Source organism: Canis aureus, chromosome 24 (genome assembly GCF_053574225.1).
Source record: "Canis aureus isolate CA01 chromosome 24, VMU_Caureus_v.1.0, whole genome shotgun sequence".
Taxonomy (NCBI): domain Eukaryota; kingdom Metazoa; phylum Chordata; class Mammalia; order Carnivora; family Canidae; genus Canis; species Canis aureus.
In genome coordinates this window covers 51663642-51674747 of record NC_135634.1, presented here as the reverse complement: position 1 = coordinate 51674747, position 11106 = coordinate 51663642, and the positions used below count along the sequence as shown (strand labels likewise).

The following is an 11106-nucleotide window of genomic DNA, read 5'->3' as shown; positions in this document are numbered from 1 at the left end:
CGACACCGCTGCCGGGAAGGGGAAAGGTGCAGCGTCCTCAGAAGGCGGCCTGGCAGTTCCTTAAATGCTCCTCACAGACTTACACTATGGCCCAGCAATTCCGCTCCCACGTTTAGACCCGAGGGACGTGAGAGCACACGTCCACACAAACCCCGCGCTTGGATGTCTATAGCAGCAGCATTTACAAGAGCCACAGAATGGAAACAAGCCAAACGTCCGTGAGCTGACGAATGGAAAAGCAAATGGTGGCACAGCCACACGATGGGGTGTTACTGATCCACCAAAGGGAGTGGAATACCCGTGGGTGACCCTCAAAAACATTTTAAGCAAAAGAATCTAGGCACCGAGGGCCACACACACACTGACTCCACTCATAGGAAACATCCAGAATCAGCAAACACACGGAGATAGAAAGTGGGTCGTGGTTGCCCAGGACTGGAGCGACGGCGGCTACCAGCCTGGGTTCCGATTTGGACCCGCGAGCGTGTCGTGCAGTTGACACGGTGCGACTCGGCCGGACCCTGAACCGTACAGGTCCACAGAGGTGTCCGGGTCCTGCGCTCCCGCTAACGGTGCCCCCTGCCCTGCCCGGGGCGCGAGGCCGTGGCACCGCCACCTGCACCTCCAGTTCTGCCTCGCAGGAGCCTCGCCCAGAAGTTTGCCCTGGTGCCGCGTGGCCCTCACGACCGCGGCTTTGACTCCACGCACCGTGTCACAGAGCTGGCCTCCTGGGCCCACGCTCTAGCCGCTGGCGCCGCTGCGGTGCAGCCCTGGGTGCTGGTGGGTGCAGGGGGGGATGGAGAGGAACGAGGGGCCCCTGGCTTCTCTGCTCTTGTGGCCAGCAGGGCTTTGTGGGGTTCCTGCCAACTTAGAGGTTAGGTGGCCTTCCTGGGGAGGGTGGGCACTGATGTGCTATTTAAGGAGGGGAAGGGGGACAGTAATTGGAGGGGGCCTCACGCCCTTGGTCCCCAGCCCATGTGTACTCTGCTGCCGGCCCCCAAGAGCAGAGCCAGGAGGCTTCACTCTGGAGAGGACTGTGGGCCGGTCAAGGCCAAAGCCTAGTGGCCCTTTATCTGTGTGGTGACGGGTGCACTGAGCCACCCCAGACGGCAAAGACGCAGGGGGGCCAGGAGGTGCAGCTGCGCGGCCGAGGGTGCGGGGCAGAGGGAAGCCTTGGGGCCAAGCCCCGTCCCCAGAGGCTGTGGACTCCCCCGCGGCCCTGGCCCTGCTCAGACTTGCCAAGGGGCTGTGAAAGGCTTGGGGGACCCCCGCGTCCCCACAGTGCCGGGAACGGGCTCACCGCGGGACAGTGGTTGAGGTGGGCAGCTCGGGGCCCCTGTGCCCGCGGGCGTTGCGGCATGGCCAGGGGACCCACGGAGGCTGACGTGCTTCTCTGCTGGCGCAGCGGAGCTGACCCCCTACCAAAGGATGAAGCGGAAAAGCACCAGCGTGTCCAAAGCCCTGCACTTGGAGGAGCAGGAGCTGTAAGTGGCCGACGGTGGCCGTGCCTGGGCCGCCATGGGGGGCAGAGGGGCACAGCTGCACCCGTGGAGTGGCCCAGTGGGCTTGAACCCAGGCTTGCTGTCCCAGGGGGTGTCCTGCCCTGGGCCCCTGCACCCCTACCGCCCCTCCAGCACCGGCCCCTCCCTGGGACCCTGGCTCTGCACCCACCCTGCTGTTCCAGACCTTGTAATCCCCGAGGGCATCCTGGGAGGTGCCCGCGCCATAAACGCTGGAGGGTGGCAGGGGGTGATGAGCGGGCACAGGCCGGGGGTTGTGTCCGCCCTGGGGCCCACCCGCCCCTGAGACAGAATACGGTGTGCCAGGCTCACCCACAGCGCTGCGGTGTGCCTGCTGGGCCTGCCCCCCCGATGCTGTGGCGCGGGAGGGTCCCGGATGCCCTGCGTGGTCACCCAGCCCCGGCGGCTTCCGGGCTCAGTGTTTCCTGTTCACGGCCTTGTGCCAGCCCCCTGGACAGGGACTTCGTGGGGCTGCCCCTCAGCACCCCCTCGGGGGACGGCGGGGCCCAGGTGGCCGGTACCCCCCGACTTCCCTGCTGCTCCCTGGCAGGGTCCCGTTCTTCAAGTTCTGCTACCAGTGTGGCCGCTCCATCGGGGTGCGCCTGGCGCCCTGCACCCGCTGCTACGGGATCCTGACCTGCAGCAAGTACTGCAAGACCAAAGCCTGGAGCGACTTCCACAAGAGGGACTGTGGCACCCTGTCGGCCATCGGTGAGTCCGGGCGTCAGGCGGGACCCCCGCCTTGGGGTGGCCGAGCGAGGTCTCCCTTGTTCCCCGAAGTCTCGCGGGCTCCGGCGACTCTGCAGACCTCCCAGGTGGGCCTGGGGTGCAGACAGGGAGGGCGCAGCGCCCACTGCTCCTCCCCTGGGCGTCCTGTGCCCGTGGCTCCTTGGAGGTGGGCGCGGCCTGGGCCCCACAGAACCGGGACACCCGACCTGGTGGCTCCCCCGGAGGCGTGGCGGCCCTGGGGAGGCGCTGCTTGCCCCGACCACAGGGTACTTGGCCTGGGCGCTGCATCTGGAAGCTTCCACCTAGCCCGCCCTCCCACCTCCCCTCTTTGGGATGACCTGGGAGGAGCTGTGGGCATGTGGGTGGTGACCCGGTCCCAGGGGAGCTAACGGTGAGCAAAGCTGTCCCCTGGGACTGGGCCAGGCGGGGGGAGGCGCAGGGGTTGCTTTGCGCTCTCCCAGAGCCTGTCCTTGGTGTGGACGGACAGACAGGCGGGGCTGACTGGGCCTGGCGCCCGGGCCCCCGAGGCCTTTCCCCTCCGGGCTCTGACTCTCCGTCCTCTCCACTCCCTTTCCGTAAAATGGGGCTTTAATAACAGGCTCCGCCTGCGGGGTGCACGTGGATCTGCACCAGGCTCCCTGGGCTTGGGGGTCCCAGGCTGGGAGTCCCCCTCTTTGGAGACACTGAGTCATTGCCATGTGCAAGCATGAAGCCAAGCAGGGCAGGGGTGGGGCCCTCGTCGCCGCACGTGCAGCGGGGAGCCCAGGGCTCGGAGAGCTGAGGGGGGTGCCAGGTGACGGCCCGAACGGCTGCAAGCTGCGGGGCCCGCAGGGAGTGCATGCCCGCCGGGGGCTGCGCCCCAGCCCCCCGGGGGCACGGCGCAGGCCCCTCACCTCCGTCCTCCCTGCCAGTTCCTTGTCCAGGGCCCCACCTGGAGGACTTGCCGTGGAGGGTGGAAGAGACTCAGTAAGGAGCCGCACCCGGCGCCCACGGCGTGGGGAGGGCCCGGCGGCAGCCTGTGCCTCGCTGCCTCCCCACCGCGGGCACCCACAGCTCGGGTGCCTCCACGCCGCTGGCCCGGCGTCGTCTGCCTACTGGCCGGAGTGTGCCCCGCGGGGCTGTGTGGCACCGTCTCCCTCGGGACCTCACAATAAAGCGCCCTTGGGTGTGAACCCTCTCTGCCTTGCTCCAGCTCTGCCCCACGAGCCCGGGCTTCCCTGGCCACTGGCACCAGGCGTCCGTGGGCCGCGGGAGGGCAGGTGGATGCGGGTCAGCGCACTCGGGAGCTCCTGCTGAGAGGCCACTCGCGCGCCCCGGGGGCCTGGGGGCTCTCCGTCTGCCTTCCTGCGGGTGCCCAGGGCGCCATCCCCTCCACGTGCACTTCCTGGGTGTCGGTGCAGGTCCGGCAGGCTCTGGGGCGGGCGGTGGGTGTGAGGGTCACCCGTGGTTGAGACCTGGGGTCTGGGCGGGACTGAGTCAGGAGCGCTGCACCGGGGTGATGGTGGGCCGCGGGTGGGCGGAAGGGGGCGGCGGGGACTGGGGACTGAGGCCTGAGGTGTGCGCGGGCCAGTCCTGGCCCCCAGGCTGCCCTCCCCTCTCCTGGGGGCCCTCCCGGGAGGCGGCGGCTCCCACCACACCTGCCAGGGAAGGAAGTGCTGCCAATGAGCACCCCTCAATTTTGAACCGATCCGTGTTGACAACGAGAACCTGGAGAGGACGCAGGTACACGCGCCAACGGTTGGTCGGCGATGATGCCGGACCCGGAAATGGCCACTGGCAGCACCTTGGCGTGTCCTTCCGACGGCGTGTGCCCGCGCTCACATTGCACGTACGTCACACGCGCCGCTCCTCGCACTTCCCACGCCGCCCGCCACACCCGTCTGGACGCGGGAGCGTGATCCGTATGTTCTAAGCTCGACCTCGAATCTCTAGGCCGTTACATGTTTTTATGCAACGTAAGGTCCCCCCAGGGAAAGTTGTATTTATTCCCATTACGCGTGCAACACAGTAAGGAAAAGGCAAACCGCGACAATCGTCCCGGTCTTGCCGCTCAGGACGGGTAAGCTGCACACGCTGGGTTCTAGGCTGTGCACGGGCGCGCACGCAGAGTGCACGCGCGTGTTGCATGCGTCCGACTGGTTTTTCACTAAGTGGCTCACTTTGTCACCCTCCCCGGCCTGCCCGAGGCGCTGGGTGCGTCCCACCACTGTCCTCAAGGCCCGCAGGCACCTGCCCCCCCCTTCCACCTGGTTTTCCTTCTAGAAGAATTCAGAGGTTGCACTTTCAGATTTCAGGAGCCTTCGCATCGTCACCCTGGGACGGGTGCTGCAAGCGTGTCTGCCCCGGGACACCTGGCCGGGGTCCTGAGCACTGCCTCAACCTCCCGCCTCCCGGGGATTCACGCGGGACATGAGCGTCCCCCCACGCACCCAGGCGGGGCCGCGGCGTTCAGGCTCCTCCTCGGCTCCGGCTCCCCTTACCATAGAGGCCCGCCGACCCCCGCCGACCCCCACCGACCCCCTCCGGCCTCCGAGCGAGCGCTCCCTCCCGACCCCACGCCCTCCCTGCTGCCTCTTGCGGCGGGTGGCAGGGACCCTCTCTCGGTTTGAACTTTGCTCTGTGGAGTTTCTCACTCTGTTGTCAGGTGCATGTGTCCTGTCCTGCAGGGCCCGGTTCGCTGGCCGATTAGTGCCCAGACCCAGGTCACACAAGGCTCGCCCACACTCAAGAACACTCCGCACGCACCTGCATTTTACTGATTTTATGATCGGCTGGAATTCCTGCGTAAGAGCGAGAGCCAGCCCGCGGGGACGGTCCCCCACGGCTCGCGGCGACGGAGTCCTCCGTCTGCCGGGCGCAGGGGCAGGTGTCGGGCGGTGCCCCCTCCCCGGACACCCCTGCCCACGCTGCGCGCCCCCTCCCGCCGGCGTTGCCCGCGAGCTCAGATGAACCGCGGACTTGGCCCGCCCGGTTCAGGCGTGTGGTGGTGCAACCGTCCTGCTCGTCAGCGTGACAGGGAGGCGTCTGGCATCCTTGGTGGCTTCAGGCTTCCGGGCGAGGCTGTGCCGTCGGGGTCCAGGTGGACAGGTTCCCGAGCAGAGAGCCCCCCGAGGCGGCCCTCGGGGTCCCCGCTCACCCGCAGCCCTGCCTTCAGCGTCTGGCCCAACCAGGCACGTCCAGAACTCCTGCCACCGCCGCTGCGTCCTCTCCGTCCCTGCGGCCCCGGGCACCTGCAGCGGAGGCCAGCCCCTGTTGCTCCTGCACCCACCTGCGTCCTGCCAAGTCCTTTGCGGCGCCGTCTCCCTGCACCCATTGCTCAAGGTCCCCTTCCGACGGCTCTAGACCCCCGTCGCTCCCACCGGGCCGTGCCCGCCTCCCACATGCCTGTGCCCCCTCCTGCTCCCAGGAGGCTGCTGCGGAGTCCTCTCCCGCTTCTGGGTCGTGTGCATCGAGCGCTCCCGGCCCAGCGCTGACCGCCGGGCTCTGGGCGCCTGCGCCCCGTCCACAAGATAACCGGCCCCTTCCCCGCTGGCTGTCCCCGGAGAGCCGCCCTGTGGGGAGATGCCCCCATTGCCAGGCTCCAGCGGTGCTGTTCCCGCCGCACCTCAGCCGCTGGGAGGACCCGGCTAGTGCAGGGCCCTTGGCTGGTCCCGGCAGGACCGTGCGACCCGCCTTCCTGCGCCTCTGGGGGGACAGGCCCTGCCTCCCCGTGCCCTGGGGCGGCTCCCTGATTCCCATAGGGCCTGGCACCGGGGCTCCCGTGCTGGTGGCCGGCGCTGCGGATGCCCACGGGGTGCAGTGAGCCAGAGGCCAGCCCCCCAGGTCCTGAGAGCCACGGGCAGCTGGACGGGTCTTCCGACTGTGGGGGCAGCGCGGGCCTCAGCTGTCCCTGCACTTGGTCCCCTCCGCAGACCAGGTGGTGGTTCCACTTGGCGAGTGGGCCGAGGGGCTCCTGCCTGGCACCTGCAGAGCACAGCCCCCTCCTCAGGAGGTTCGGTGATGCCGGGCCTCGGGGTGCTTCTGCTTCTGCTCTCGGGGTGTGGGGTTCCCGGCTGCTATGGGGGACCCGCCTCCCTTCTCCTTGGCTCCCTGTGAACCTGGGAGCCCTGGTCGCTTAGCCCCTGCTCCACAGTGGGGGTCCCAGCAGTGGGGGTCCCAGCAGGACGAGGAGGCTGTGCCCACCCAGGCCCCACGCCAAGCTGCCACCCGTGTCCCCGCTGGTCTGCGCCCCAGGAGCCTGCAGGCCGCTGCTGTGTGGGCTCCCCCGTCATCGGGTGTGGGAGCAAGGTGGTGGGGGTGTGTGGCCCGGGGCGGAGCGCAGACCCTGGGGGAGGGGAAGGGCCGGCACAGAGGTGGGCAGGGGTGCGGGACGGAGGGGCGCTCGGGGGAGAGCCCGCTGCTGAGAATGCACTCGCGGCCCAAGGAGGACGGACGGAGCCCTGGGGTGGATGCATCCATTGGTGGGGAGGCTGCGCTGGCCGTGCCCTCCCGGTCGGTGGGTCTGTGCGTACGTGTGCGTACGTGCGTGTGCAGAGCGGTAGTTGGTGCGGAGCGGAGGGCTGGGTTGGGCAGGGAGGGGGCTTACCAGGCAGCCTGTGGGGGGCAGCTTGCTGAGGGGGGGCGGAGACCAGCCCACCCACCTCCCTCCCTGCCGCTGCCCCGGCCGCTGGCTCGTGAGCGTGCCCAGACCCTGCTCAGCGTCCCCTGGGCCTCTGGGCTCCGCTCGGCCACCTGCCTGGACTCGGGGTCCTCCTCTCTCGGGCTGGGAAGGGGAGGCCGCCTACCTCCCGATCGGAGAGCGGGGTGCCGCCGGGTGAGCGAGCTCCGACGTGCCACGGCCCTCGAGGGAGCTGCACTCCGGCAGAGTCCGGGTCAGATGAGGGGCAGCGTCAGGTGAGGGGGCCTGGGGACGAAGGAGCAGGCGGCGGGTGAGGGAGGGAGGCTGAGGCCGAGGAGCCAGGCGGCAGGACGGGCGAGGGGCGCTCGGGAGGAGGCCAGGTCTGGGGGTGGGGCGAGGGGAGCCGTCAGAGGGGCTGCCGGGCTTCCCTTAGGTCGGGGAGCCCCCTGGGCCGGCACCGCTGATGCCTTTGAGGGGAAGCCCCGTCCTCAGGGGCAGTGGGGCCGGGTCTCGGGGGACCAGGCTGGCTGCTGCTACCCCTCCCGGGCCCCGCACCTGGGCTCTCGGAGAGTGGGCAGCGGCTCGCGGGCTGGCCAGGGGAGCTCAGGGAGCCGGGGGGGGGGGGGCAGATGCCCGGGGGTGGGGACAGGGCAGCCTCAGGGGCCCGAGGGGACCAGCCAGGTGAGCCGGGACAGAGAGGGGTTGTCAGTCTGGAACGCTGGTGACCACACAGAGGGCCTGGAACCCACGGTTGTCAGGGTTCCCCCGGAATCCAGCCTTCCGCGGCCTCTGGGGAGACGGGCCGTGGGGTGGCTGGGCGGTCCCGGGAAGGCCGCAGAAGGCACAGGCCTGGGGCTGCGGGTCCCCCATCCTGCCCCGTCTCCTTCCTCTGGCCACCGCCCCGCACCGACCACAGGCCAGGGCGTCCAGCTTGGCTTCGTTTGTGGTGTGCGCTCTTTTATTTTAAAGGACCGCCGCCCCCCCCCCCCACCCCAGCCCCAGTTCCCTTTAGCAGCTTCAAGGCCCTCAACCCTGAACATTTAAAAAAGTGAACACGAGACAAGGAGCCCCTGAGGCAGCAGCACTCGGGGGACACGTGTCCTGCGAATCGTGGGACGAGACGCCACGGCCTGCGCGCTTACCCCGCCCCCGGTCTCCCTTTCCGTTCCTGTGTCCCTAAGGGACGCGAGGGACTGTCCCACCGTGGCACCGCCCGCGGCCCCGTGCTTGGGAAAGCCCCTCTCCGCCTTCCCTGACGGCGAGATGAGCACGTTTCCATAAGTAACCAATAACCATCCGGTTTATTAGTTAAAGACCTGTTTATGTATTTGAGAGAGGGCGAGGGCGAGGGCGAGGGCGAGGGCGAGGGCGAGGGCGAGGGCGGCGCGTACCCAGGGGCTGGGGCAGAGGGCGAATCCCGCTGAGCGGAGCCCACTCGGGGCTGGAGCCCACGCCCCTGAGCCCAGGGCCTGAGCAGAAAGCAAGAGCGGACGTTCCCGACCGCGCCACAAGGCGCCCGCTCCTGGCGTTGTTCGCGGGGCACTTGGCCCGCGTGTCTGGGCCCGGCCGCCGCGGGGTGCGATTGCTGCCGTCCTCACCGCAGGAGCCTCCGCTGTGCCCGCCGCCCTGCGTCTGGCCCTTGTCGGGAGGACGCGTATCGGAGCCGGGCTCCGGCGAGCTGGCTGTGCCCTGGGTCCCGGGTCCCCGCGGCCTCCGGGTGGGGAGCGGGCGTGCACACCTGGTTCTCACTCGTCCCCAGCGCACTAGCTGTCGCGAGGGTGCGGCGGCCGCAGGGCCCGGTTGACCCTCCTGCGCGGCTCGGCCAGGGCACAGCGGGTGATGCCGTGTGCTCCCCGGGTGGCTCCCCTCTGCGCCCTTCTCCAGAATGTCCTCCACACGGACTCAAAGGGCCTGGTCGTCTGCAGCCGGGGCCGCACTCAGGCTTTCTGGGGGGGGGGGGGGCTCCAGTCCACCTCCCAACTCCCGGCCGGACCTGCTTCCCCCGCCCACTGGCCTGGGGGCACCGACCTCCTGCCAACCTGCTTCCTGGGGGGTCCTCACCTCCTGTGGGGGATCCCCTCAATCCATGGGGTCCTTGCCTCCCGTGGGGGATCCCCTCCTCCCGGGAGGTCCTCACATCCTGTGGGTGATCCCCTCCTCCCAGGGGGTCCTTGCCTCCCGTGGGGGATCCCCTCTTCCTGGAGGTCCACCCCTCTGTGGGGGGATCTCCTCCTCCTGGGGGGTACCCTCCTCCTGGGGGTCCTCGCCTCCCGTGGGGGTCCCCTCCTCCCGGGGGGCCTCCTCGCCTCAGCTCCAGGTGGTACGGTCCCCAGCCTCCTGTTTTCTCCTAAGCAGCGGGCTTGTTCCAACCCGCGGCCCCCGTGTCCGACCCCACACCACACTCCGCGCTGTCTGCCCAGAGCCTGCGGGGCTCGGCCTCCGGGCAGGGGTGTCTTTGGCCAGTTGTAAGCTGTGAGCTCTCATCCGGGGGTGTCCCTCCCCGTCCCCAAAGGTGTCTCACCCTGGCTGCGGGGAGCCCCCCCGGTACCTGCTGGGGGCCACGGGAACCCCTGCTCCGGGAGCCGCTGTTTCTGGGCTGGGCCCTGGCAGCAAAGCTTTCCCCCCCCACCCCCCGCCGGCAGGGCGAGGTTCCCTTCCTCCCGGAGTCCACGCTGCCCTGGCAGCCCCCCACCCCGGCCTGCAGGGCCCCCCGCCCCGTCCGGTGCCCACAGGCGGCTACTGACTGTCCTGTGTGCGGCTGCGGTGTGGGGCCAATGTCCTCCACACCGGGCGCTGCCTGCGCTTTCCTCCCGCTGGGGGGAGGTGGCTGGACCCCGGGGGCTGCTGCCAACCCCCTTCCCTGCGCCCAGGTGGGGCCCCGGGCTGACCCAACGCCTCCTGCTGGTCTGTCCAGGCCGCGAAGGAGGGAGGGAAGTGTGGGGTGTGTGAGGTTGGCCCTCGCCGGGTCCCGTCACCTGCCCAGACGCCGCCCCTCGAGGCTCGACCCCCAACTTGCCCCCCGTCGTTCCCGGCCAGAGCGCCAGCCCCCGACCCGGGCTCCCCGTGTTCACTAGGGTTTCAGGGCAGGGGTCTGCTCCCCACCCTGAGCGGAGCTGGGGCTTCCATTACCAACGCGATCTCTGGGCAGAGGGTTTATCTCCAGGGAGAGCCCTCGGGGCCTGCCCGCGGCCCCCCGGATGCCCGAGGCCCGGATGGGAGGGAGAGCCAGGGAGGGGCCTCCCCATGACCAGCCCCGGGTCCGCCGTGGGCAGGGTGGGCCCGTCCCCGCCACCCCACCCCGTCCCGCGCTGGCCCACCTCACTGGGGGCCCTTCTCACCCGCAGGGAATATGAACTCGGCTCCGTTTACACAGAACTTCCAGAAGCCCTCCAGGCTCGTGGCCGAGAAGGTGGGCCAGAAGCCCAAGCCCCGGAAGCCGTCGAGCCGGTGAAGCTTCACGTACAACCACGAATGAGCACCCAGCGCCCCACCTGTTCTGTGGACTCCGAGCGGGGCTGCCCAGCACCCCAGGGACAGAGGCCTTCACCCCCACCTGCCTCCCCGGGAGCAGCGGGGCCGCCCAGCCCACCCAGGACCCCCGGCAGGGGAGGCGGGGGAGCCCACAGCCGCCGCTCTTTGGGGGAGGCCACTGCTTGGGCCAGGCCAGGGGCCACCAAGGGGCTGCAGCCCCAGAGGAGCCGCGTCTTCCCTGCCAGGGCGGGCTGCCCGGACCCCTGTGCTGGCCGGGGGCGGGGGGCGTGGGGGGGCTCCTGGCCGCTGCCTCCGAGCACTCCAGGCCCGAGGGGACAGAGAGGCTTTGTCAAATGTCCGCCGGGCAGACCAGCGTGGCTGCAATTCCCAAATAAAGTGACCCTGCAGCAGCTCTTGCTTCCGGGCTGGCCTCTGGGCCCCACCCTGGGGATGTTGCTGAGGCCGGTGCCCTGGAGGGGCTGAAGGGCGCCCGCGGCGGGGGGGAGAGGCTGGCAGCTTGCCCCAGTTATGATGCAGGACTCCAGGCGGCCGGGCAGCCGGTGGGGCAGGAGGTGGCTGCCCTGGCGAGGCAGCAGGGCTCCACGGCCCATCGGGACGTCCAGCCGGGACAATGCCGGTCCCCAGGCGCTGGCCTCCTGGGCACCTGAGGCTGCTTGGCGGGAACCGGAACCTTCCAGGCCATGCATCGGGACGGGAGTGCAGAGCAGGGCAGTGGACAGCGGGCGGGCCTGGCCTTCTGCTTCCCCG

The 11106-nt window shown here is 69.7% G+C and overlaps 1 protein-coding gene across 6 annotated transcripts in view; it reads left to right on the top strand.

The window, feature by feature from the left end:
• Positions 1 to 10748, top strand: part of ANKMY1 (ankyrin repeat and MYND domain containing 1) — a 48337-nt gene extending 37589 nt beyond the window's left edge. For 5 of the 6 annotated variants that reach the window (XM_077869499.1, XM_077869502.1, XM_077869497.1 and 2 more), the window contains 3 exons: positions 1406 to 1484; positions 2071 to 2231; positions 10212 to 10748. In XM_077869499.1, the coding sequence (XP_077725625.1) occupies positions 1406 to 1484; positions 2071 to 2231; positions 10212 to 10318 (347 nt within the window). In that variant the 3' untranslated portion in view covers positions 10319 to 10748. Of the gene's footprint in view, positions 1 to 1405; positions 1485 to 2070; positions 2232 to 3160; positions 3422 to 10211 lie in introns of those variants that run through there. The other variant, XM_077869500.1, reaches the window with a different exon arrangement.
• The last annotated feature ends 358 nt before the right edge of the window (positions 10749 to 11106 follow it).